The following is a 23,978-nucleotide window of genomic DNA, read 5'->3' as shown; positions in this document are numbered from 1 at the left end:
TGGTGCCCCCAGTGCTGCCCCACACCCCGAGGTCCCGCTGGCCGAGGGGCTCCCGCCTGACCCTGCTCTGGGAGCAGCCGCGGGGTCCCGGGGGGCCTGAGGGCAGAGCCAGGGCAGAGAGGGCACGGGGGACCCGCATGACCACGTGTCCCCCCCAGCTGCTGGGGTGACATGGGCCCCGGGGGGGGAGGGCAGGGGCCCAGGGTGGGCACCGAGGGCTCTGGTGCCATGGGGGGGCCGAGTGCCCGGCGTGGGGACCCATGGCCAGAGTCAGGCCCGGGTGGCAGCGGGACGGGCGCAGCGGGGGTCACCAAGGGAGGCGCGAGTGGCAGTCCTGGCGCAGCGGTGGGGCTGTGGCACGGCGGGCAAAGCGCCAGCACCCAGCGGCACGGGGAGCCGGCAGCACCAGCCCTGCCCTGGCGGAGGCTCGCTGCCGTCCTCTGCCCTTTGCCCGGCTCAGGTGGGGAGCGGGATGGGGAGTGCCCGTGGCAGACCCCTGCTTCTCAGGGGGGTCATGGCCGGGCAGGCGGGGATGGGGCAGGGATGGGACAGGGATGGGACAGGGATGGGACGGGCTTTTGTGAGGACGTCAGCAGCAAAAGGAAGGATGAGGGAGGGGACCTGGTGGCCCCAAGGCACAGAAAGGCCCGGGTCCCCCGTGCCCTCTCTGCCCCGGCTCTGCCCTCAGGCCCCCGGGTCCCCGAGGCTGCTCCCAGAGCGGGGTCAGGCGGGAGCCCCTCGGCCAGCGGGACGTGCTGCTCCGTGGGGCCGGGGCTGCAGCAACCCCTGCTGCGGGGAGGGACGGGGCGGGATGGGATGGGATGGGATGGGACGGGATGGGACGGGATGGGATGGGGATGGGACGGGACAGGATGGGATGGGGATCGGGACGGGATGGGATGGGATGGGACGGGACGGGATGGGATGGGATGGGATGGGATGGGGATCGGGACGGGATGGGATGGGATGGGATGGGATGGGATGGGATGGGACGGGGCGGGATGGGATGGGATGGGATGGGATGGGATGGGATGGGATGGGATGGAATGGGACGGGATGGGATGGGGATGGGATGGGACAGGATGGGATGGGGATCGGGATGGGATGGGATGGGATGGGATGGGACGGGGTGGGATGGGATGGGATGGGGATCGGGATGGGATGGGATGGGGATCGGGATGGGATGGCATGGCATGACCAGCCAGAAAGTGTAAGCTGGGTGCGCTGGGCAGGTGCGGGGGTGGGGCTGGAGCAGGCAGAGGGCTGGTACCCGTGTGGGCAGCGCATCCTCCATCCCTGGCATGCGCTGCCCCGGCCATGGGGCTGTGGGGCCATGGGGCCGTGGGGCCAGAGCTCAGCCCTGCTTCCCCGCTCCATGGCCTCGCCAGGGTCTCCTCCGGAAGAGAAGGGCACGGGCTGGGAAAAGGGCAGCTCATGGGGGGCCAGTGCCCCCTGGCCCCCCAGTTTGGCCGCGCTGTCGGGGTGCTGCTGCCCAACCCAGGGCGCAGCGGGACGGGGCAGCCCCGGCCGGGCGACGCGAGGGGACAGGAGGAGAGCAGGAGAGCGACTCTGGCTGAAGGCATCAATCTTCTGGCATCGGTTGTCTCCATTGCCCGCGGCCCCGCGGCGGCCCCGCACCCCCCCTAGTCGGGCACGTCCACGATGAGGGGAGCCAGGTAGTCCGAGTGCCGGATCCCAAATGTCAGCCCCTGCTGCCGGCCCTGCTGGGTGGGAGAGGCGGTGGCGGTGAGGGCCGGGGGGCCCCGCTGCCAGCACCCCTGCCCTGCCGTGCCCTGCCCGCGCCGGCGGGACCCCCGTCGCCCCCTCACCTGCTCAGGGTTGTAGGTGCCGGGTCCGGGCTTGGTGGTGGTGTCCCCGGGGAGGGCGTTGCGCGCCAGCATGCTGTACTGCGGCGCCCGCCGCTTGTAGATGTCGGCGTCCACCATGCGGTAGCCGCAGGGCCCTGGCGTCTGGCGGGCAGAGGGTGCGGTGACGGGCCCCCCGGCCCCCCAGCACCCCGGCCCCTGGGTCCCTTGGTACCCCAGCCCCCCAGGCCCTCGGCACCCTGGCCCCCAGCACCCAGCCCCCCAGCACCCGTCCCCCTGGCCCCCCACACCTCACCTTGCACAGGTCCTCGTAGAAGGTGCCGATGTTGCTGCGTCCCGGTATGGAGTAGTTGGGGGCCGAGCTCTTGCTCACCACACGGGGCCCCAGCATGGGGGGCAGCCGGTAGGCAGCGGGGCCTGGGGGAAGTGGGGCTCAGCCGGGCCCTGGCGGGGGGGTGTGCTGTGGGTCAGGGGGGGTTACCCCCCTGGGGAGGTGGGGAGGGAGGGCTCAGCCCAGGGATGATGGAGGGGCCCAGCCCAGGGATGATGGGGGCCCAGCCCAGGGATGATGGGGGGGCTCAGCCCAGGGATGATGGGGGGGCCCAGCCCAGGGATGATGGGGGGCCCAGCCCAGGGATGATGGGGGGGCTCAGCTCAGGGATGATGAGGGGCCCAGGCCAGGGATGATGGGGGCCCAGGCCAGGGATGATGGGGGGGCTCAACCCGAGAACGATGGAGGGGCCAGCTGGGGATGATGGGGGGGCCCAGCCCAGGGATGATGGGGGGCTCAGCCCAGGGATGATGGGGGGCCCAGCCTGGGATGATGGGGGGGGTCAGCCCAAGGATGATGGGGGGGGCTCAGCCCAGGGATGATGGGGGGCCCAGCCTGGGATGATGGGGGGGGTCAGCCCAAGGATGATGGGGGGGGGTCAGCTCAGGGATGATGGGGGGCTCAGCCCAGGGATGATGGGGGGCCCAGCCCAGGGATGATGGAGGGGCCCAGCCCAGGGATGATGGGGGGCTCAGCCCAGGGATGATGGGGGGCCCAGCCTGGGATGATGGGGGGGGTCAGCCCAAGGATGATGGGGGGGGGTCAGCTCAGGGATGATGGGGGGCTCAGCCCGGGGATGATGGGGGGCCCAGCCCAGGGATGGTGTGGGGGGCTCAGCCCAGGGATGATGGGGGCCCCAGCCCGGGATGATGTGGGGGGCTCAACCCCAGAACGATGGAGGGGCCAGCTGGGGATGATGGGGGGGCCCAGCCCAGGGACGATGGGGGGGCCCAGCCCTGGGATGACGGGGGGGCTCAGCCCAAGGATGATGGGGGGCTCAGCCCGGGGATGAAGGGGGGCCCAGCCCGGCCCCCGTCTCTCCTACCCGGCGTCTGGTGGCTGGTGTCCTGCCTGGTGCGGGAGCGGAGGGAGCAGGCGGGCGCGGAGGGGAAGGCCAACCTGCCGGCCCTCTCCGGGGAGTAGCAGCCTGGGGGGAGCGGGGGGCTGGGCCATCGCACGGCTGGGGGGTCCCCGGCCCTGCCGCCCCCCCGGGGCTCCCGGCCCCCCCCTCACCTGGCCCGGGGGTGCGGATGGGCGGCAGGTCATGGGGGCGGCCGTAGATGGAGAAAGCGGGGATCCCGTCCTTGCCCTTGGCGGTGGTCCCGGGGGGCAGCAGGTACGCCGGCCCCGGGGAGCGCTCCTCCTGCCGCCCCCCGACGCGCACCCCGAAGCTGTAGGCGGGGGCGCGGCCGCGGGAGGGGTCGTGCAGACGGTAGCCTGCGCGGGCAGGGGGCTCGGTGGGGTGCGGGATCCCCAGCTCCTTGGCCCCCGCTGCTCTGCCGGCACCGTGGCCCCCCCCGACCCCCGTGGCCCCACTCACCGACGTTGGTGGGGAGCCCGTACTTGGGCCCGGGGCTGCCGTAGAGAGCCGCGATGGGGCCGCGGGGGCGGTGGGGCCTCCAGCTGCCCACCCAGGCGTTGGCCGACATGGCGGGTCCTGCCGGGAGCGAGCGCAGCCCCTCAGCCCCGACCCCCCCACCCCAGCCCGGCCGCCCTCCGGGGCCAGCCGCGGGGTCCCCTCGGAGAGGGACACGGGTCTGCAGGCTGGGTGCCAGCGGCCATCCGCGGGCGGGCAGCTGGCAACATGGCGGCAGCGGCACCGGCAGCCGAGCGGCACTGGCGTCACAATGGCTGGGGAGCTCGGGGGCTCTGCACCCCCACACCCCGGTACCCCCCTGCTCAGCACCCTGGGGACAACAGACAGCCCCGGGGAAGAAACCCCGGCACCGCAGGGAAGCACTCCCAGCACCCCAGGGGTGAAGCCCACCCAGTACCCCATAAATACAGCCCCCAGAACCCCATGGATGCAGCCCCCAGCACCCCCTAGATACAGCCCCCAGCACCCCATGGATGCAGCCCTCAGCACCCCGTAGATACAGCCCCCAGCACCCCATGGATGCAGCCCTCAGCACCCCGTAGATACAGCCCCCAGCACCCCATGGATGCAGCCCCCAGCACCCCGTAGATACAGCCCCCAGCACCCCATGGATGCAGCCCTCAGCACCCCGTAGATACAGCCCCCAGCACCCCATGGATGCAGCCCTCAGCACCCCGTAGATACAGCCCCCAGCACCCCATGGATGCAGCCCCCAGCACCCCGTAGATACAGCCCCTAGCACCCCATGGATGCAGCCCTCAGCACCCCGTAGATACAGCCCCCAGCACCCCATGGATGCAGCCCTCAGCACCCCGTAGATACAGCCCCCAGCACCCCATGGATGCAGCCCTCAGCACCCCGTAGATACAGCCCCCAGCACCCCATGGATGCAGCCCTTAGCACCCCGTAGATACAGCCCCCAGCACCCCATGGATGCAGCCCTCAGCACCCCGTAGATACAGCCCCCAGCACCCCATGGATGCAGCCCTCAGCACCCCGTAGATACAGCCCCCAGCACCCCATGGATGCAGCCCTCAGCACCCCGTAGATACAGCCCCCAGCACCCCACGGATGCAGCCCCCAGCACCCCGTAGATACAGCCCCCAGCACCCCACGGATGCAGCCCTCAGCACCCCGTAGATACAGCCCCCAGCACCCCACGGATGCAGCCCTCAGCACCCCGTAGATACAGCCCCCAGCACCCCATGGATGCAGCCCCTGGGAGCCCAGGGGTGGACCCCCAGCCCCTGGGGTGGAGGTCCCGGGGGGCTGAGGCCCCTTACCCTGCGCAGTGCCGAGCTCTGGCTGGGCTCTCCTCCCCCAGTTACTATGGCACCCGCACAACAAACTGTGCTGGGCAGCCCGGGTACCGAGATGGGGACATGGGGACATGGGAACAGGGACGGGGACGAGGACGCGCAGGCAGGCAGGGCATGGGCACGTGGGGGACGCAGGAGTCATCCGTAGGAGAGCCTGGTCCTGGGGGCATGGGGGTCCCATGGGGCCATAGGGAGTCTGCGGGGTTGGGTGGGTTTGCTGGGGGCCATGGGCGTCCCATGGAGGCCATGGGGGTCCTAGAGGAGCCACTGGGGTTCCACAAGAGCCATGGGGGATCCCACAGGAGCCATGGGATCCCACTGGGACCATGGGCATCCTCTTGGGTCCTTGGGGGTCCCACGTGGGTCAGAGATTCCCCCTGAGGCCATGGGGGACCCTTGGGGATCACAGGGGTCCCACATGGACCATGGGATCCCTCTGGGACTACAGGAGCCCCACTAGGGTGACGGGGGTCTCCCAGAGGCCATCGGGGTCCCGTGGGGGCTACGGGGGTCCCATGGGGTGTGCTGCGGGGCTCGCCCCACCAGCCCTGGCTGTTCCTCTGGCAGAAGTTCTCCCTGTTCCGGGTCACCTGGATGCTGTCACTGTCCCCATCCCTGGCCCCGTCCCTGTCCCTGCACCCCGTGGTGGTTGGTGGCCGGGTGACCCCGGCACCCCGTGCACACCAGGCCCCGGTTGGGTCCCTCCCTCCCCAGCCCCACGGCGCTGTGGGGCAGCGTGGGATCCCGATGCGGGCAGCGAGGCCCCGGGTGTGCGGGATGAAGGATGTGCAGACCAGGCTGGGCTCACGGACCTTTACTGTGGCTGGCGGCCCCGGGCGCGCCATGGCGGGCAGGGACGGCGGGCAGGGACGGCGGGCAGGGACGGTGGGCAGGGATGGTGGGCAAGGACGGTGGGCAGGGACGGTGGGCAAGGACGGTGGGCAGGGATGGTGGGCAGGGATGGTGGGCAGGGGTGGTGGGCAAGGATGGTGGGCAGGGATGGTGGGCAGGGGTGGTGGGCAGGGGCAGTGGGTAGGAGTGGTGGGCAGGAGTGGTGGGCAGGAATGATGGGCAGGGATGGCGGGCAGGGACGGCGGGCAGGGATGGTGGGCAGGGACGGCGGGCAGGGACGGCGGGCAGGGACGGTGGGCAGGGACGGTGAGCAGGAATGGTGGGCAGGAATGATGGGCAGGGATGGCGGGCAGGGACGGCGGGCAGGGATGGTGGGCAGGGACGGTGGGCAGGAATGGTGGGCAGGGACAGCGGGCAGGGACGGTGAGCAGGAATGGTGGGCAGGGGTGGTGGGCAGGGGCGGTGGGCAGGGACGGCGGGCAGGGATAGTGGGCAGGAATGGTGGGCAGGGGCGGTGGGCAGGGGCGGTGGGCAGGAATGGTGGGCAGGAATGGTGGGCGGGGATGGCGGGCAGGGACGGCAGGCAGGAATTGTGGGCAGGGGCGGTGGGCAGGCATGGTGGGCAGGGGCGGTGGGGCCGGCGCTGGGGGGCTGCTGGCAGCTCTAGGCGCTGGACTTGCAGACGAAGGGTTTTCTGTTGGCGCAGGCGTCGCTGTACCACGTCATGAAATCTGGAAGGGAAAGAGGCCGTGAGCCCCCCGGGACGCCCCCGGCCCCCGCGGCACAGCCCCCTGCGGCCCTGCTGCCAGGAGCACGGCCGGGGCACGCACACCGTGTGTGCATGTGCGTGTGTGTGCGAGGGGTGTGCGTGTGTGCACAGCGTGTGTACCTGTGCGTGTGTCTGTGCACGCACTGTGCATATGTGTGTGCAGCGTGCGGGGGTGCGTGTGTGCCAGGGGTGCGTACGTGGGGGGGTGTGCACGGCGTGTGTCCGCAGGTGTGCACAGGGTGCATGCGTGTATGTGTGTGTTTGCTCCTGCACAGCATGCGTGTGCCTGTGCAGGTGTGTGTGTGCGCACACGTGTCCGTGTGTGTGTGCACACCCAGGTGCCACCCACCACCGAGGGCTGCCCCAGCCGTGAGCTGGCAGGTGCCGTGGGGGTCAGCCTGTGCTGTGGGTGGCCAGGGCTGCTGGTGGCCGGGGACACCGGTGGCCGGGGACGCTGGTGGCCAGGGATGCTGGTGGCCAGGGATGCTGGTGGCTGGGGATGCTGGTGACTGGGGACTGTGATGGCCAGGGATGATGGTGGCCGGGGCCACCTGATGGCCGGGTCCCCGGTGCCACTGGCCATGCTCACCGGCGGCGTCCTGCAGCGCGGCGCAGGCTCTCCTCCTGGGGCTGGGCTGCTGGTGCCAGGAGCCATAGTCCACCTCCGAGCTGTCCGACCACTGCCAGCGGTGGCTCTGCGGGGGGAACGACTCCATGACCCGGTGGCTGGTGCCACCGGCCCCACTCGGGGCTGCCAGCAGCGGGTCTTGGGGATCCCGGGAGGGTCCCGGCTCTGCCCCGGGGCCGCACTCACCCCCAGGGGACGGTGGAGGCCGATCCAGATGCCATCGTCCCCGTCCTCCTCCTCCTCGCTCTCCTCGCCGGGGTGGGAGGAGGAGACCAGGGCGGCGATGGCCTGGTGCTCCTCCGCGCTGTGCACCGAGGCCAGGTGGGCGCCCGCACCGAAGCGCTGGCAAAAGACCTGCGGCGGGGATGGGAGGGTGATGCCAGATCCCGACCCCAAGCCCTGGTCCCTGGTCCCAACCCGCAGTGCCAGCCCCCCCGGCTCTGCTAAGGATGAGGATGGTGGGCACGTGGGCACACGCAGTGCCTGGCACAGCTGGATGCTCTCCCTCGGCACAGGGTGGCCGTGGTGCCGCTGTGGTGCCACCCTGGTCCCGCCCGGGGCCAGGACCTCCTCGGAGAGGAGCATCCCCATCCTGGGTGGCACTGGCACCCCAATGCACGGCCCCGGCAGGGAGCAGCAAAGCCCAGCTCCCTGCTGAGCGCTGCGGGGCACTGCAGCCGCGGGGGTGGGTGGGGTGCCCCATGGGGGGGTCACCCCCAAACCCACGTCTCCCCAACCCCCCGACCCTCTCACCTCCGCCCTTCTCCAGCTCAGCTCCCGGCGGAAGAAGCTGTAGCACCCTTCCTCGAAGGGCACCCAGCCCCGGGCGCAGGCAGCCGGCTCCTGCCCTGCAGGCGAGGCAGGGGGGTCAGGCAGCGGGGAGGAGCGGGGGGCACCGCCGTGTCCCCCCCACCCCGGCACTCACCGCGCAGCCAGGGGACGAGCAGCAGGCAGCCCAGAAGGCTGAGCCTCAGCGTCCTCGTCGGTCCCATCTGTCCCCCTTCCCTGGGGAGGGACGGTGGCAGGACAGGGGGTGCTCAGCTCCCTGCTGAGCCCCCCCCACCCTACGGGTGCCCGAGCCCCCTGCCCGCTCCTCCGGCTGCCAGGCTGAGCCAGGCTCTGCTCTGGGGGCTGTGCCCAGCTCAGCCTGGAAGCCGGAGGGCCGGGCAGGGGGCTCGACAGGGGTGCATGGGGACCCCCCCAGCCTGGCAGTGTTGTGGGTGCAGGGGAACCCATAGGGTGCAGCAGGGGCAGGGGGGTCAGGGTGCTCCAGCGGTGCATCAAGGGAGCAGCAGTGAGACGGCATCAGGAGGGAGGGAAGCAGGGTGCAGGGGTGCAGGGTGTGGGGGTGAAGGGTTGTGGGGTGCAGTGTGGGGTGCAGGGGTGCAGGGTGTGGGGGTGAAGGGTTGTGGGGTGCAGTGTGGGGTGCAGGGGTGCAGGGTGTGGGGGGTGAAGGGTTATGGGGTGCAGTGTGGGGTGCAGGGGTGCAGGGTGTGGGGGTGAAGGGTTGTGGGGTGCAGTGTGGGGTGCAGAGGTGCAGGGTGTGGGGGTGAAGGGTTGTGGGGTGCAGTGTGGGGTGCAGGGGTGCAGGGTGTGGGGGATGAAGGGTTATGGGGTGCAGTGTGGGGTGCAGGGGTGCAGGGTGTGGGGGTGAAGGGTTGTGGGGTGCAGTGTGGGGTGCAGGGGTGCAGGGTGTGGGGGGTGAAGGGTTATGGGGTGCAGTGTGGGGTGCAGGGGTGCAGGGTGTGGGGGATGCAGGGTTGTGGGGTGCAGTGTGGGGTCCAGGGGTGCAGGGTGTTGGGGAGTGCAGGGGATGCAAAGGTGTGGGTTGCAGGGGTGCAGTGAGCAGGGGTGCAGGGTAGAGGGATTCAGGGTGCAGGGGTGCACGGGTACAAGGTGTGAGGAACAGGGCATGTGGCTGCAGGGAGTCAGATTGCAGGGGTGCAGGGTGTGGGAGGGTATGGGTGCGGGGGTGCAGGGATGCAGGGTGCAGGCCCAGAGTGGTGCAGGCTGTGGGGTGCAGGGTGCAAGGCACAGGGTGCAGGGGTGCAGGGCACAGGGGCTCCTGGGCTGCTGGGGCTGTGGGCTGGGGCAGGGGATGCCCTGCAGCCAGGGCACCCCAATGCAGGAGTGCAGGCTCCCCTCCCCCCGATGCAGCAGGACTCACCTGTGTCCCCTCGGGAGCTCGGCACGGCAGCGGGCGCTGGCTCGGACCCTCCGGGGAGCTGGGCAGCAGCCCCGGGGGATTTTATCCCTGGGCAGGGGGCGGGGGGCAGCGAGGCACGCCGTGAGCCACCCAAAATGTCATCCCTGCCCCAAAGCAAACAGGGCCGACGCAGCCGGGCCCCATCGACGCACGCGGGTGGCTCAGCGGCGCGTGGACCCCGCTGCGCCCTTTGATGGGGCGCCTGCGGTGGGGAGGCCCCGGCTTTGCTTTCGTCGTCACCCCGTGCAGGGGCAGCCACGCTCAGGTGCCAGCGCCGGAGCCGGGGGCGAGTCTGGCGAGATGAAAAGACCTTCCCCGGCCCCGCGCATCCCGCGTTTGCTCGTGAGCAGCAGGAGCAGAGTGTCCCCCAGTGCCCACTCACGCGGCCCCGACGCCACCGCTGCCACGTGCCCCCCTTGCCGTGCTGGCACCCGGGCAGCGGCAGCGCCTCGGCCTCCGGCACACCCAGAGAAGGGCGCTGGCGTGGTGCCATTCCCCTGTGCGGGCTGCCCCGGCACGGGGAGAAGCACCCGGCGCTCGGGCTGCCAGGGCTGCTTGCGGGGTCCTTGCCCAGCTGGGCAACAGGGCTCGTCGGGATCCCTCGCACCACGTACACCCCCGGGACGGAGGGCAAGGGATGCCCACCTCCATCCCAGGAAGGAGGGCAGGAGATGCCCAGCTCCTTCCCAGGAAGGAGGGCAGGGGATGCCCAGCTCCATCCCAGGAAGGAGGGCAGGGGATGCCCAGCTCCATCCCGGGAAGGAGGGCAGGGGATGCCCAGCTCCATCCCGGGAAGGAGGGCAGGGGATGCTCAGCTCCATCCCGGGAAGGAGGGCAGGGGATGCCCAGCTCCATCCCGGGAAGGAGGGCAGGGGATGCCCAGCTCCATCCCAGGAAGGAGGGCAGGGGATGCTCAGCTTCATCCCGGGAAGGAGGGCAGGGGATGCCCAGCTCCATCCCGGGAAGGAGGGCAGGGGATGCCCAGCTCCATCCCAGGAAGGAGGGCAGGGGATGCTCAGCTCCATCCCGGGAGGGAGGGCAGGGGATGCCCAGCTCCATCCCAGGAAGGAGGGCAGGGGATGCCCAGCTCCATCCCGGGAGGGAGGGCAGGGGATGCTCAGCTTCATCCCAGGAAGGAGGGCAGGGGATGCCCAGCTCCATCCCGGGAAGGAGGGCAGGGGATGCTCAGCTCCATCCCAGGAAGGAGGGTAGGGGATGCCCAGCTCCATCCCGGGAAGGAGGACAAGGGATGCTCAGCTCCATCCCAGGAAGGAGGGCAGGGGATGCCCAGCTCCATCCCAGGAAGGAGGGCAGGGGATGCCCAGCTCCATCCCGGGAGGGAGGGCAGGGGATGCTCAGCTCCATCCCGGGAGGGAGGGCAGAGGATGCCCAGCTCCATCCGGGAAGGAGGGCAGGGGATGCCCAGCTCCATCCCAGGAAGGAGGGCAGGGGATGCTCAGCTCCATCCCGGGAGGGAGGGCAGGGGATGCCCAGCTCCATCCCAGGAAGGAGGGCAGGGGATGCCCAACTCCATCCCAGGAAAGAGGGCAGGGGATGCTCAGCTTCATCCCAGGAAGGAGGGCAGGGGATGCCCAGCTCCATCCCAGGAAGGAGGACAAGGGATGCCCAGCTCCATCCCAGGAAGGAGGGCAGGGGATGCCCAGCTCCATCCCAGGAAGGAGGGCAGGGGATGCCCAGCTCCATCCCAGGAAGGAGGACAAGGGATGCCCAGCTCCATCCCAGGAAGGAGGGCAGGGGATGCCCAGCTCCATCCCAGGAAGGAGGGCAGGGGATGCCCAGCTCCATCCCAGGAAGGAGGACAAGGGATGCCCAGCTCCATCCCAGGAAGGAGGGCAGGGGATGCCCAGCTCCATCCCGGGAGGGAGGGCAGGGGATGCTCAGCTCCATCCCGGGAGGGAGGGCAGAGGATGCCCAGCTCCATCCGGGAAGGAGGGCAGGGGATGCCCAGCTCCATCCCAGGAAGGAGGGCAGGGGATGCTCAGCTCCATCCCGGGAGGGAGGGCAGGGGATGCCCAGCTCCATCCCAGGAAGGAGGGCAGGGGATGCCCAACTCCATCCCAGGAAAGAGGGCAGGGGATGCTCAGCTTCATCCCAGGAAGGAGGGCAGGGGATGCCCAGCTCCATCCCAGGAAGGAGGACAAGGGATGCCCAGCTCCATCCCAGGAAGGAGGGCAGGGGATGCCCAGCTCCATCCCAGGAAGGAGGGCAGGGGATGCCCAGCTCCATCCCAGGAAGGAGGACAAGGGATGCCCAGCTCCATCCCAGGAAGGAGGGCAGGGGATGCCCAGCTCCATCCCAGGAAGGAGGGCAGGGGATGCCCAGCTCCATCCCAGGAAGGAGGACAAGGGATGCCCAGCTCCATCCCAGGAAGGAGGGCAGGGGATGCCCAGCTCCATCCCGGGAGGGAGGGCAGGGGATGCTCCACAGATGGGGGGGTGCTGGCAGGGGGTCCCCCGCGAGCCTGGCTGCAGCCCCGTCCCCTCGCCCTGGCAATGCGTCCGGGGGCTCCTCCGCCTCCCAACCAAGACCAGCCCCCGAAGCACCGGCCTGTGCGCATGGCCCCGCAGCCCTTCACGCCCCGAGATCAAAAGCCTCCGCCTGGCACCAAAACGGCCGCAGGCCCCACGCCAAGCCGGCCGGCGTGGCAGGGAAAGCGCGGGTGCAGCCGGGCTGAGGGGGGGCTCCAGCGCCTGCCCAGGGGGCTCTGCACCTGGCTGTGGGGCTCAGCACCCAGCTATGGTGTTCATCACCGGACCATGGGGCTTGGCACTCATCTGTGGGGTTCAGCACCCATCTGCGGGGTTCAACACCCAGCCGTGGGGTTTGACACCCAGGTGCAGGGCTCAGCACCCAGTTGCAGGGCTCAGCACCCAGGAGCAGGACTCAGCACCCAGCTGTGGGGTTTGGCACCCAGCCTTTGGCACTGCTGGAGCAGCCTAAGAGCGAGCCGGTTGTAATGGAAACATACTGGTGGGGAAGGATGTCCACTTACGTGGGAACCCGCAGCATCCTTGATAAGGGCAGCGGAAAGAAACGGTGATAACAAACGGTGATAACAAATGGTGATAACGAACGGCCCTTCCAGGAAAGTAGAAGTTGGTAACGGCTGTGCCAGCAGCCAGTGCCCCTTCCCGGGCACGACGTTAGCCCATGTTGGGGGGTGCCCACTTGGGAGAGGCGGGGGAGGACACGGAGGTGGCAGGGGGTGGAAAACACCCGGGTGGGACGGGGTGGGGGTGTCAGAACTACTGCAGAATGCCTCCCCACACCGCTCCCCACCCCGAAACACGAGCGGCAGAGGGAGCAGCCCGGCCAAGCCGTGGGCGGTTGTGCTGGCTGCCAGATGGGCGCCTGCACAGCACCAACGGGCTCCTATGCAAGACCAACATATGTGAGACCTCATCGCGCTCAACAACCACCTGAAAGGAGGTTGTAGCCAGGTGGGGGTTGGTCTCTTCTCCCAAGTAACAGCGATAGGACAAGAGGAAATGGCCTCAAGTTGCACCAGGGGAGGTTTAGATTGGACATTAGGAGAAATTTCTTTACTGAAAGAGTGGTCAGGCCTTGGACCAGGCTGCCCAGGGAAGTGGTGGAGTCACCATCCCTGGAAGGATTTAAAAGACGTGTAGATGAGGCGCTTAGGGACATGGTGTAGTGGGCATGGTGGTGTTGGGTTGACGGTTGGACTCGATGAACTTAGAGGTCTTTTCCAACCTTAATGATTCTATGATTCTATATATGGGGCCTACACAGCATATACGTGCTCCTACACAACGCATACAGGTTCCTACACAACATATACAGGCACCTACACAACATATACTTGTGCCTACGCAGCACATGTGGGCTCCTACACAACATACACAGGCTCCTACACAACATATACAGGTGCCTACACAGCATATACAGGCTCCTACACAACACATAACGGGTTCCTACACAGCATATACAGGCTCCTACACAACATGTACGAGTGCCTACACAACATATATGGGCCCCTACACAACATATAGGAGCTCCTACACAGCATATACAGGCTCCTACACAACATGTACGAGTGCCTACACAACATATATGGGCCCCTACACAACATATAGGAGCTCCTACACAGCATATACAGGCTCCTACACAACACATAATGGGTTCCTACACAGCATGTACAGGCACCTGCACAACATATACGGGCACCTACACAACATATATGGGCCCCTACACAGCATATACTTGCACCTACACAACATATATGGGCCCCTACACAGCATATACGGGCGCCTACACAGCATACACGGGCTCCCACGCGGTGCGGGCTGGGGCTGCCCGGTGGCTCCCGTGCTGGAAGGGGAAGGGTGGAACGGCCGAGGCAGGTGCTCAGCGGCCACCTCGCCTCCCAGCACCAGGACCCCCCGTCACCCCGCACCCGGAGGGACGAAGCGGCTGCTTTGGGCTTCCCTCTGGGTTCCCCCCTGCGGCCGCAGCAGCAGGAGCCCAGAGGATTCCCCGGCTCCTCGGTCCCACGTCGCTCCTCACGAGGTCGGACGTCATGGGAGACCAGAGCTAAAAAGGGGTTTGGGGGAAAACTCCTTTAATTGCCTTTCCCTCTCATAATTTTTATTATATATATATAACGACTGGGTCACGTGTAATGACTGCAGCGATGCTCACTCCCCATTGCCCAGGCGCGGCTCCAGTTTACACGTGAGCCCCGAGCACCAGCCTGCACCGATGCCGACCCGGACACCTCATGGACCTCTGTAACTGGGGACCTCCCCGGTTACAGGCGATGATAGTTTTGACAGACTGGAGCTCTGGCCTCTGCCGCAGGGTGTGAATAACACAAATCACCAAAGATACTCTGATTTCCCTGGTCTTAAGTCTGCACTCTGTAGTTTACAGCGTAATGGTTGGCCGAGCGCTAACGATAATTGGGACCCATGCAACAACGTGCCTGACTGTGCAGATCACAGCCCCTTTCAGTCAATCCGACGAAGTGCTCAATGCAATTAATTCAGTTGCTCTTCCAACCCGCGGTGCTCACTTGGCCCAGACGGTGATGACCCCAGGCAAAGCTGCTGTCCCAGCGGCTGCAGACCCGGCCGGCGCTGGCTCGGCGGCACAGCGCCTGCAAGAGCCACCCCGGCGTCGGGCAGCCGCCTGTACTCTGGCACGTCTTGCTCCCTCTGTGTCTCAATCTGGAAATGTAACATTTAATTTCTTACATGACCCTCGACCCACGCCTGATGAGCTCGGAGAGTCCAGCCCCCAGCAGAAGGACCAGCCAGGCCCCACCAGCGTGTCCCTGTGATGCCCCCAGCCTCGGGCATCGCTGCGTACGAGCCAGCTGCTGTCGACGTTTCGGCTGCACAGGAATGACCCAAACTGCTCCTCCAGGTCCTCTGAAGGACCCACAGCCTGGAACCATTCCCTCTCAGAGCCAGCTCGCCCGTGTCGCTGGCCTTGGACCGCCTTTACCCTCACAAGGGCTGTTCGTGTTAATGCACGCTGCCTGCTGCTTTCATGCCAACGGATCTCGCCAAACGCAGTGGGATGCACGCGCCAGCCAGCAGCCGGCCCGTGCCTCTCACCAAATGGCCCGGGGCAGTCCCTGCCTGCGGTCCGGCAGCTGCCTGGTCATGGCCGTGGTGGTGGCTGCCAGACCTGGGCGCACGGGCACGGCGCGGTCGGGCAGGGTGATGCTGGTTTGAGCTGTGGGACGGTGCGTTGCGGTGTTACAGCTCGTATTGAATGGCTGCCCGTAGCGCTTTTGTCTGAAGGGGTGCTGCATCCTCGTGGGTCCACTGGTGGGACCTTGCCGGAGTCGCAGCAGCAGCACTGGGCTTGGCGTGGGCACAGGGCTCCACCTCGTACAGAGACGCCCCAGGGACGCTGTGGTACCATGCCTGGTGACCCCAGGGACGCTGTGGTCCCACTCCTGGTGACCCCAGGGACGCTGTGCTCTCGCTCCTGGTGACCCCAAGGACGCTGTGGTCCCACTCCTGGTGACCCCAGGGACGCTGTGTTCTCACTCTTGGTGACCCCAGGGACGCTGCGGTCTCAGTCCTGGTGACCCCAGGGATGCTGTGGTCCCATTCCTGGTGACCCCAGGGACGCTGCGGTCTCAGTCCTGGTGACCCCAGGGATGCTGCGGTCCCACTCCTGGTGACCCCAGGGATGCCGGTGCCCCACAGGTGTCCATAGGCTGAGGCAGGTGGTGTGGGAGCAGCCAGGAAGCTGAGCTGGTCTCACTGGGAGAACTGGGAGCCCGGGACACCCTTGTAAGGGCAGAGCAGAGAAGCTGCAGTAACGAATCCCCCTTCCACGGAAGCAGAAGTGCCCGGCTGTTCCAGGAAGGCTGCCCTGCCCCGCGCCCTGCCCGCACCGCAGCCATAAAAGCAGCGCGTGCCCGACACGGGGAGCTCCTGCCAGCGCAGCCCTCGCCCCGACAGACGGATGGACCTTGGTGGGACGCGGGTCACCTGCCCACAGACGTGTCGGCCACCGGCCAGCCCCGCTCCCGGGAGCCGTCTGGTGAGTGTCTTGTCGCTAACACCTCCCGCAGCGTATTCACGGGCGATGTCAGCCGATAGTCACGAGGATGTACTCGCTTTGCCAGGTGGGTGGCATAAAGGAGAAGTGCGGGACCCAGCAGCCTCCTGCCCTGTGCTACGGGGTCCCGTGAACGTCACGACCCTTACACACCCACACAGGGGGTCACCCTATAGGGGTGACATTACAGGTGCCCGGCCACCGGGTCCAGCGCCCAGCCAGGGGTCCAGCACCCAGCTGTGGGGTTCGGCACCTGGCCAGGGGGTCCAGCACCTGGTCAGGGGGTCCAGCACCCAGCTGTGGGGTCCAGTGCCTAGCCAGGTGGTCCAGCATCTGGCTGCAGGGTCCTATCACCCAGCTGTGGGGTCCAGCACCCGGTCGGGGGTCTGGCTGTGAGAGTGGCTGGGTGGGGGGTGGGCAGGGCTCCATCGCTCCCCATTTGCCGGGGTGGTGGAGACCCGGGAGGCAGCAAGGGCAGCGGGGTGAAGGCTGCCCTCAGCACCCCCAGCCCCCTGTGCCCCGAGTCCTCCCCGTCCTTGCTGAGCCCTCGATGTGGGATGGGGAAGCCTGCACCCCCCGCACCCCTGTCCCTGTGAGCCCGCTCCCTTGGGACCACAGGGCTGCCATGGCCACATCAAGCCTGCTCCATCCCCATCCCTGGGAAGGCTCCACCATAGACCCAGACTGGCTGGGGTTGAAGGGACCTCCAGAGACCCTCCAGCCCACCTCCGCCATGGGCAGGGACATCTCCCACTCGATCAGGTTGCCCAAAGCCCCGTCCAGCCTGACCTTGAACCCTTCCAACGATGGAGCATCCACAGCTTCTCTGGGCAGCCTGTTCCCATGCCCCACCACCCACAGCCTAAAACCTTTCCTCCCTCCGTCCAACCTAAACCTGCCCTCTGGGATGGGTCACGGCGGGACCCCAGGGTGCCCTCACGGGCACGTGGGCAGCAGCGTCACCTCGAGCGCAACCCCCAGCACATCCCCACTTCCAGGGAACTGGGGCTGCCGCTGCCCTCCCCGCCGGTGGCTGTAAAGCCCGAGAGTGGCATTTGCCCTCTGGGGTCCTGAGTGACCATCAGCCACCCTCGGAGGAACCCATAACCCAGCTGTAACCTGTCCCCAGGGCAGCCACAGCCGCACGGTCCCCAAAGGCCATCTCTGACCTTCCCGTCTGCCTGCCCAGCGCCAGGCTCTGGTGAGTCCCTTCCCTGGCCTGGCCCTCCCTCACCCTGAGGGTGCAGGGTCCTGCTGCACCCTGGCTCCGCTCCTTGGGGTGCTGAGCTGGGCATCCCCTGCCCTCCGTCCCGGGATGGAGCTGGGCATCCCCTGCCCTCCGTCCCGGGGGGGTACGTGGTGCGAGGGATCCCGACGAGCCCTGTTGCTCAGCTGGGCAGGGACCCCCCGAGCAGCCCTGGCAGCCCCAGCTCCGGGTGCTTCTCCCCGTGCTGCCCCCCCTCACGGCCCCTTCTCTGCTCTCTTGCAGCGGAGGAGATGGGTGCGAGCCGCCAGCTCCGCCCGCGCCTGCTCGGCTGCCTGCTGCTCCTCACCCTCCTGGGAGGGGATTCCCTGCCCGGGCCACGGGCCGCTGGGACACGGCTGCCGTTTCCCCCCAGGCAGCAGCGCCCGATCCGGCACACCCTGATCCCCTGATCCCCGATCCCTGATCCCCAATCCCTGATCCCTGATCCTCAATATTTGATCCCTGGTCCCCTGATCCCCGATGTCTGATCCCTGCTCCCTGATCCTTGATCCCTAATCCCTGATCCCTGCTCCGTGATCCCTGATCCCGACCCCTGCTCCCCAATCCCCGACCCCTGCTCCCCAGTCCCTGACCCCTGATCCCCAATCCTTGATCCCTGACCCCAGATCTCCACTCCCCGCTCCCCATCCCCATCCCGTGGCAGCCCCCGGTGCCCAGCCCTGTCTGTGGGACCCTCTCTGCACCCTGCCCCAGGCGCCCCAAGTGCTGGGTGCATGGCAGAGCCTGGGGCGTCCCCCTGGGTGGGGTGTCCCTGGGTGGGGGTGCCCCTGGATATGGATGGGGCCCCTGAGTGGGGGTGCTGCCGGGTGGGGTCTGGGGGGCCGGTGCCCATGGGGCCCCGCACCCGTGGCAGACATCCCGGCTCCCTCCCCACGGCGGTGGGGGCGGTGGTGGGTGCCCCCTCCCGTGGCACAGTGGCTGCTCTGCCTGTGTTTTGAAGGGGCCCTCGCCAGCTCCCCCAGCTGTGCCCCAGCGAGGCGGCCGGCAGCTAGCTGCCCCCAGAACTGGTACTCCTACCGGGGGTACTGCTACGGGTACTTCACCGAGAGGAGGAGCTGGGCCCAGGCTGAGGTGGGGGCTGGCACCGCCGGGGGATGCTGGGGGCTCCCTGGGGAGGGACGGCGGGTGAGGAGCGGGGGCATCGCCCTGGCCAGGAGCAGGACCCCAGCGTAGGGGGGCTGCAGCCGGGAGAGCGCTCTGGTCTACGCACCCCAGACGCAGCTGGGGGGGGCTCTGCTGTGCTCCCCTCCACTCCTGGGCTTTCTGTGCAGGGGTGCCCAGCACCCAGTGCCTGGGTGGCTGCAGGCGCTGGGTGCTGAGCCGCCCGCCCGTGCCCCCCAGAACGAGTGCAAGCGGTATGGCCCCATGGGGCGGCTGGCCTCCATCCACAGCCTGGGGGCCAGCAGGGTCCTCGCCAGCTACGTCTCCAGCCAGAGGGACGGGACCAACACCTGGATCGGGCTGCAGGATGAGGAGCACGTGAGTGTCAGGGGGCTGCCGTAGCCCCCTGCCCTGGGCACCCACTGAGCCCCACCCTGGGCACCCACTAAGCCCTGGCCCCCCACTGTGGACACCACTGACCCTGTCCCCTGCCCCAGGCACCCACTGACCCCCACCCCAGGCACCCACTGACCCCTCTGCTGGGCACCCGCTGAGCCTTGGCCCCACGCCCTGGGCATCCGCTGAGCTTTGACCCCCCCACCCCAGGCACCCACTGATCCCTGTCCCCCGCCACGGGTGTCCAGTGACCCTGTGCCCCCTCCCTGGGCACCCACTGACCCCGGCCCCCTCCGTGGGTGCCCACTGACCCCCATCCTCCCCGGCACCCCCAGACCAGGCAGTGGAAGTGGTCCGATAACTCTGCCTTCGACTACAAGCGCTGGGCCGCGGGGCAGCCCAACAACCTGTGGGACAAGGAGGACTGCGTGGTGCTGGACAAGCTCTCGGGTGAGCCAGGTCCCGGGGGGCAGGGGGACTGGCGTGGCCACCCCGGTGGTGCTGGGACCCCCGGCCGCCGCGGGAGAGTCGGTGGTGGAGCTGAGGTGGTAAAGGGGGGCAATGGAGGTGGGGGTGATGGAGGGAAGGGGTGATGGAGGTGGGGGGTGATGGAGGGGAGGGGTGATGGGGGGGGTGATGGAGGTGGGGGGTGACGGAAGTGGGGGGTGATGGAGGGGAGGGGCAATGCAGGTGGGAGTGACGGAGGTAAAAGGGGGTGTGCCGGGGGGGTGACAGGGCTCGGGGTGACTCGCTACCCCCCTCTCTGCCCAGGTTTCGAGTTCTGGCATGACTACCCCTGCGACTCCACGTTCCCCTTCCTGTGCCAGCACCAGCTCTGACGGGCAGCTGGTCCCACTGGGGTCTGGGGGTGCCCCTGTGCACCACTCCCTGCCGCCCCCGTGCCCCTCCCTGCCCGTCACCCTGCTGGGGCCCCCCACATCCATGCTGGGCTCTGTCCCCACCGGGCCCCCCTATGCCTGGCAGGCAATAAACCTTGGCTTGAGCACCCAGCACCCACCTGTGCCCGTTGTCCTTCACCCACACACATGGGCACGGGCAGTGCCATCGCCAAAGCCACTCGTGCCCCACGCGGCCAGTGCACAGCCCCGTGGCTGGCGACACGTCCTGCCTTGGGACACCCATTGCCCTGGGGACACCTCCTGCCCTGGGGACACCCCCTGCCTTGGGAACACCTCGGGCTGGGGACATCTCCCGCCCTCGGGACACCTCCTGCCCTGGGGACATGTCCTGCCCTGGGGACATGTCCTGCCCTGGGACACCTCCTGCTGGGCACACCTCTTGCCCCGGGGACACCTCCTGCCTTGGGACACCTCCTGCCCTGGGACACCCCCTCCTGGGGACACCCCCTGCCCCGGGGACACCCCCTGCCCTGGGACACCGTCTGCCCGGGGGACACCCCCTGCCCCGGGGACACCTCCTGCCCTGGGACACCCCCTGCCCCGGGGACACCTCCTGCCCTGCGACACCCCCTGCCCTGCGACACCCCCTGCCAAGGTGCCCACGCCCCGCTGTGGCCGCGGGTGGGACCGTCTGGTCCTTGTTTATTTTGACCGAAAAATGGAGCAAAATCCGTAGAAAAGCGGGGGGGGGGGAGGGGTCGGGGGGCAACGGGGGCCCTGCTGCGGGTTTGCACTCCCTTCGTGGGCCCCCGGGCACGCACCCACGGGAACGCACCCATGGGGCAGGAGGTGGTGGCACCCACGGTGCCCCCCCTGCTTCCCACGCCACTCCCGCGTGGGGGCCAGCGCTGAGCCCCACCGGCCTGCCCCAGAGCGGGGGGGGCTGGGGGGGCTGGGCTCCAGCCGGGGCGGCAGCGAGGCCCGGGGCTGGGGGGTCCCTGCGCTCGGCTCTGCCCCCCGGCCTTGCCCTGTTTCCCCGTGGGGAGCTTGGGGGACACGCAGTGCTGCCGGGTCCCCGTCCCCCGTGGGTGCCATCCGGGGAGGCCGGTCGTGCCCTGCCAGGGCCGGGGCCACGGCCACGGCGGAGAAACACGCAGGGCCACGGGTGGGTTGGAGCACTTTATTGTGGGGTCCCTCCCGCGGTCGGGGGGGCAAGGGGGCCGCCCGCGGCGGCGAGGGAGCTCTTGGGGTCTGGGGCGATGGGGCACGGGGGTACGGGGTTTGGGGGTCCGGGTTGTGATGATGCGTGGAGCAATGGGGCACGGGAGTGTGGGGTGTGGGGGTCCGGGCTGTGATGATGCGCGGTGCAATGGGCACAGGGGTGGGGGGTTTGGGGTCCGGGGTTGGGTGGGATGCACGGTGCAATGGGGCACGGGGGTGCGGGGTGTGGGGGTCCGGGCTGCGACGATGCACGGAGCAATGGGACACGGGGGTGGGGTGTGACGCAGGGGGACGCGGGGTTTGGGGTGCAGGGCGCAGTCTGGGGGGTCGGCTGCCTCGCGGGCCCCCTCCTAGGCTGCGTATTTGCAGACGAAGGGTTTCCTCTCGCTGCAGGACTCGTCGTCCCAGGACATGAAACCTGCAGGAGAAGAGTAGCGAGCGCTGGGGGGCCGGGGGACCCTCCCCCCTCCTCCCCTCCCCCGCCCCCGGGGGGCCCGCCGCCCGGCCCCGGCCCCCCCTCACCCGAGGAGTCCTCCAGCGCGGCGCAGTGTCTCCCCGCGGGGACATCATCCCCCTCCCAGGCGGAGTAGCGCTTCGTGGACCCGTCCACCCACGTCCAGTCCTGGCTCTGGGGCCCGGGGCGGGCAGGAGGCAAGGCAGGCGTTAGGGGGGGCGGGGGGGCAACGGCGGGCAGCGCGGGGGAGGCGCAGGCGGGGAGAGGACGGACGCGGGCAGCGCAGGAACACGCGTGCGTGCGGGCAGGGGCAGGCGGGGCGCGGGCACCTCTGCGGGACGGAGTGCCCGGGCACGCGTGGGAAGGGTCGGGGACAGAGCGTGCGTTGGGGCCGTGACCCCCCCGGAGCGTGGGGGGCGGCTGCAGGCGGGGCGGCTGCAGGCAGGACTGCAGGCAGGATTGCAGGCAGCACGGCAGGCAGCGCCGCAGGCAGCGCTGCAGGCAGGATTGCAGGCAGGGCTGCAGGCAGGATTGCAGGCAGCACGGCAGGCAGCGCCGCAGGCAGCGCTGCAGGCAGGATTGCAGGCAGAGCTGCAGGCAGGATTGCAGGCAGCACGGCAGGCAGCGCGGCCGGCAGCATGGCAGGTAGCACGGTAGGCAGCACCGCAGGCAGCACCGCAGGCAGGGCTGCAGGCAGGGGACACTCACCCGGTGGTAGAGGCCGATCCAGACGCTCTCCTCCTCCTCCTCCCGGCGCTGGCGCCGGGCGATGAAGGCGGCGAGGGCGCGGTGCTCCTCGGGGTTGTGCAGCGAGGCCAGGTGACACCCCCCGCGGGTGGCCTTGCACCGAGCCTGGCAGCGACGGGCAGGTCGGGGGGTGCCCGGCAGCACTGCCTGCACAGCGGGGGTCGGGGGCACCCCCCTCCCCCAGCCCCTACCTCTGCCCTCCTCCAGGTGACCTCCTGGCCGAAGTACCCGTAGCAGTGTCCCCTGAAGTCCAGCCAGCCCCGGGGGCACTTGTTCGCCTGCACCCCTGCTCGGGGCGGGGGGGTTAGGGCCTTCACCCCGACCCCCCCAGCAGCGCCTGGCCGCAGCCGGGACCCAGCGGGCAGCAGCCCCGGGGGGGCTCAGGGCACCCCCGTCCTCCGTCTAAGGGGGCTGCTCCCGAGCCCCCACGTTTTGGGGAGCCCCCGGTGCCTGTCCCCACGCCGTGCAGGGAGCTGTGGAGGGCAGGGGGTGCAGGGCAAGCAGGGCAGGCAGCAAGGGGTGCCCGGGGGTGGGTAATGTGGGCGAAGGGCCGGGGCAGGGAGTGGGGCAGAGGGGACGGATGAGCAGGGTGCGGGGGCTCACCTTGCAGCGAGGGGTGCAGGGCCAGGCAGCCGAGCAGGCAGAGCCCCAGGAAAGCGGCTGGTCCCATCCTCTCCCTTCCCTGCAGAGAGTGGGGCGGCTGGGGTGGGGCGGCGTGGGGCCGCCCTGGGCACCCACTGCCTGCCCCAGCACCCACCACCCCATCACCTGCCCCCACTGCCTGCCCCAGCACCCACCACCCCATCACCTGCCCCAGCACCCACTGCCTGCCCCAGCACCCACTGCCCCAGCACTTGTCCTGGCACCCACCGCTGCAGCAGCCACCCAGCACTCGCAGGACGTGGAGATGAGCCCGGCTGCAGCAGGACGCAGCCGCCCGGACACCTTTATAGGCGCTGCAGCTGGGGTGCGGGACGTTGGGCAGCGCAGGAGATGGGTGGGTGGCACTCACTCCTGGGAGCCGCCCGGCCCCGCTGGCAGCCAGATCAAAGGGGAGAGGCGGCCACCCCACGGCTCCAGCTTGCCCTGTGCAGGCAGGAGCCCCGAAGCAGGCACAGCCCCATGGCAGGACCCCCACTTGGGCCTCCCCTTGCCCGAACACCCCCAGAGGCACCAGTCCCTGGATGGATGTGCCCATGGTCCCTGTCGGTGCCGGCAGCCACTGCCCTCTAGGACCCCAGCGAGCCCGCGGCAGAGCCCCTCATCCAGGGCCGCCTCTGCACCCCCCAGCAGCAAGTGCCGCCAGCACCAGCCGTGGGCGACACTCCCAAACACACTGGGAGCCCCGAGCCCCCGTGCCCAGCGAGCCCCACGGTCCCAGCCCCACCGCCCTGAGCCCCCAGGTGCCAGGGCAGGGCACCCCCCGGGGAGGCAATGCCGACCGACCCAGCGCGGGGGAGCTGGGCTGTGCTGGGGTGTAGCGGCGGTCTGGCAGCACGACTGGCCCTGGCCCCGCTCATGGGGTCATGGCGACTGTCCCGGCAGAGCCCTGCCCGCGTCGGTGCTTCTTGGGCAGCTTCTGGTGTTCACCCCCAACGATGGTGCCCAGCCCCGGCCTCCTGCGGCACGCACCAAGCCGGTGTGAGCACACATGGCTCCAGCATGAGCACCCATCGCAGCGGCGTGAGCACCCACTGCACCGGCATGACACACGTGGGTCCGGTGTGAGCACGCACTGTGCTGGCGTGAGCACCCACCACACCGGTGTGGCACCCACTGCTCCGGTGTGAGCACCCACCACTTCAGCGTGAGCACTCATGGCTCTGGCGTGAGCACCAGC

At 69.1% G+C, this 23,978-nt stretch overlaps 4 protein-coding genes across 4 annotated transcripts; 1 reads left to right on the top strand and 3 right to left on the bottom strand.

The window, feature by feature from the left end:
- Nucleotides 1-1,569: 1,569 nt before the first annotated feature.
- On the bottom strand, nt 1,570-3,808 carry CIMAP1B (ciliary microtubule associated protein 1B). The gene is made up of 6 exons (XM_075140954.1): nt 3,698-3,808; nt 3,391-3,594; nt 3,203-3,304; nt 2,122-2,243; nt 1,830-1,970; nt 1,570-1,724 (listed from the first exon to the last, which is right to left on the bottom strand). The coding sequence occupies exons 1-6, from the start codon at nt 3,804-3,806 to the stop codon at nt 1,644-1,646; spliced, it is 759 nt and encodes a 252-aa protein (XP_074997055.1). The 5' UTR covers nt 3,807-3,808; the 3' UTR covers nt 1,570-1,643.
- Nucleotides 3,809-5,917: 2,109 nt separating this feature from the next.
- LOC142078448 (struthiocalcin-2-like) lies at nt 5,918-9,709 on the bottom strand. The gene is made up of 6 exons (XM_075140985.1): nt 9,490-9,709; nt 8,248-8,327; nt 8,076-8,170; nt 7,509-7,676; nt 7,284-7,389; nt 5,918-6,656 (listed from the first exon to the last, which is right to left on the bottom strand). The coding sequence occupies exons 2-6, from the start codon at nt 8,312-8,314 to the stop codon at nt 6,589-6,591; spliced, it is 504 nt and encodes a 167-aa protein (XP_074997086.1). The 5' UTR covers nt 8,315-8,327; nt 9,490-9,709; the 3' UTR covers nt 5,918-6,588.
- Nucleotides 9,710-16,074: 6,365 nt separating this feature from the next.
- Nucleotides 16,075-19,869, top strand: LOC142078441 (C-type lectin BpLec-like). The gene is made up of 7 exons (XM_075140969.1): nt 16,075-16,159; nt 17,222-17,293; nt 17,582-17,659; nt 18,303-18,430; nt 18,701-18,838; nt 19,192-19,306; nt 19,628-19,869. The coding sequence occupies exons 1-7, from the start codon at nt 16,120-16,122 to the stop codon at nt 19,693-19,695; spliced, it is 639 nt and encodes a 212-aa protein (XP_074997070.1). The 5' UTR covers nt 16,075-16,119; the 3' UTR covers nt 19,696-19,869.
- A 1,014-nt stretch (nt 19,870-20,883) lies between these two features.
- On the bottom strand, nt 20,884-22,808 carry LOC142078452 (rheacalcin-1-like). Its single transcript, XM_075140999.1, has 5 exons — nt 22,742-22,808; nt 22,330-22,424; nt 22,100-22,243; nt 21,460-21,565; nt 20,884-21,355 (listed from the first exon to the last, which is right to left on the bottom strand). Exons 1-5 carry the CDS (start codon nt 22,806-22,808, stop codon nt 21,288-21,290), a joined length of 480 nt encoding a protein of 159 aa, XP_074997100.1. The 3' UTR covers nt 20,884-21,287.
- Between the last annotated feature and the right edge of the window lie 1,170 nt (nt 22,809-23,978).

This window comes from Calonectris borealis, chromosome 1, assembly GCF_964195595.1.
Source record: "Calonectris borealis chromosome 1, bCalBor7.hap1.2, whole genome shotgun sequence".
NCBI classification, from domain to species: Eukaryota; Metazoa; Chordata; class Aves; order Procellariiformes; family Procellariidae; genus Calonectris; species Calonectris borealis.
The sequence above is the reverse complement of the archived record's forward strand: the minus strand, read 5'-3'. Positions and strand labels throughout refer to the sequence as shown.

Coding starts and splice junctions, on each gene's coding strand:
- CIMAP1B (XM_075140954.1), bottom strand. CDS start 3,806: ATGTCGGCCAACGCCTGGGTGGGCAGCTGGAGGCCCCACCGCCCCCGC. Junction 3,305..3,390: donor CATCCGCACCCCCGGGCCAG/GTGAGGGGGGGG, acceptor CGCTCCCCCCAG/GCTGCTACTCCCCGGAGAGG. Junction 2,244..3,202: donor CACCAGCCACCAGACGCCGG/GTAGGAGAGACG, acceptor CACTTCCCCCAG/GCCCCGCTGCCTACCGGCTG.
- LOC142078448 (XM_075140985.1), bottom strand. CDS start 8,314: ATGGGACCGACGAGGACGCTGAGGCTCAGCCTTCTGGGCTGCCTGCTG. Junction 7,677..8,075: donor TGAGCTGGAGAAGGGCGGAG/GTGAGAGGGTCG, acceptor TCCCCGCCGCAG/GTCTTTTGCCAGCGCTTCGG. Junction 7,390..7,508: donor GCCTCCACCGTCCCCTGGGG/GTGAGTGCGGCC, acceptor TTCCCCCCGCAG/AGCCACCGCTGGCAGTGGTC.
- LOC142078441 (XM_075140969.1), top strand. CDS start 16,120: ATGTCAGCCGATAGTCACGAGGATGTACTCGCTTTGCCAG. Junction 17,660..18,302: donor CCTCACCCTCCTGGGAGGGG/ATTCCCTGCCCG, acceptor GTTTTGAAGGGG/CCCTCGCCAGCTCCCCCAGC. Junction 19,307..19,627: donor GGTGCTGGACAAGCTCTCGG/GTGAGCCAGGTC, acceptor CTCTCTGCCCAG/GTTTCGAGTTCTGGCATGAC.
- LOC142078452 (XM_075140999.1), bottom strand. CDS start 22,808: ATGGGACCAGCCGCTTTCCTGGGGCTCTGCCTGCTCGGCTGCCTGGCC. Junction 22,244..22,329: donor TCACCTGGAGGAGGGCAGAG/GTAGGGGCTGGG, acceptor CGTCGCTGCCAG/GCTCGGTGCAAGGCCACCCG. Junction 21,356..21,459: donor CGCGCTGGAGGACTCCTCGG/GTGAGGGGGGGC, acceptor CTTCTCCTGCAG/GTTTCATGTCCTGGGACGAC.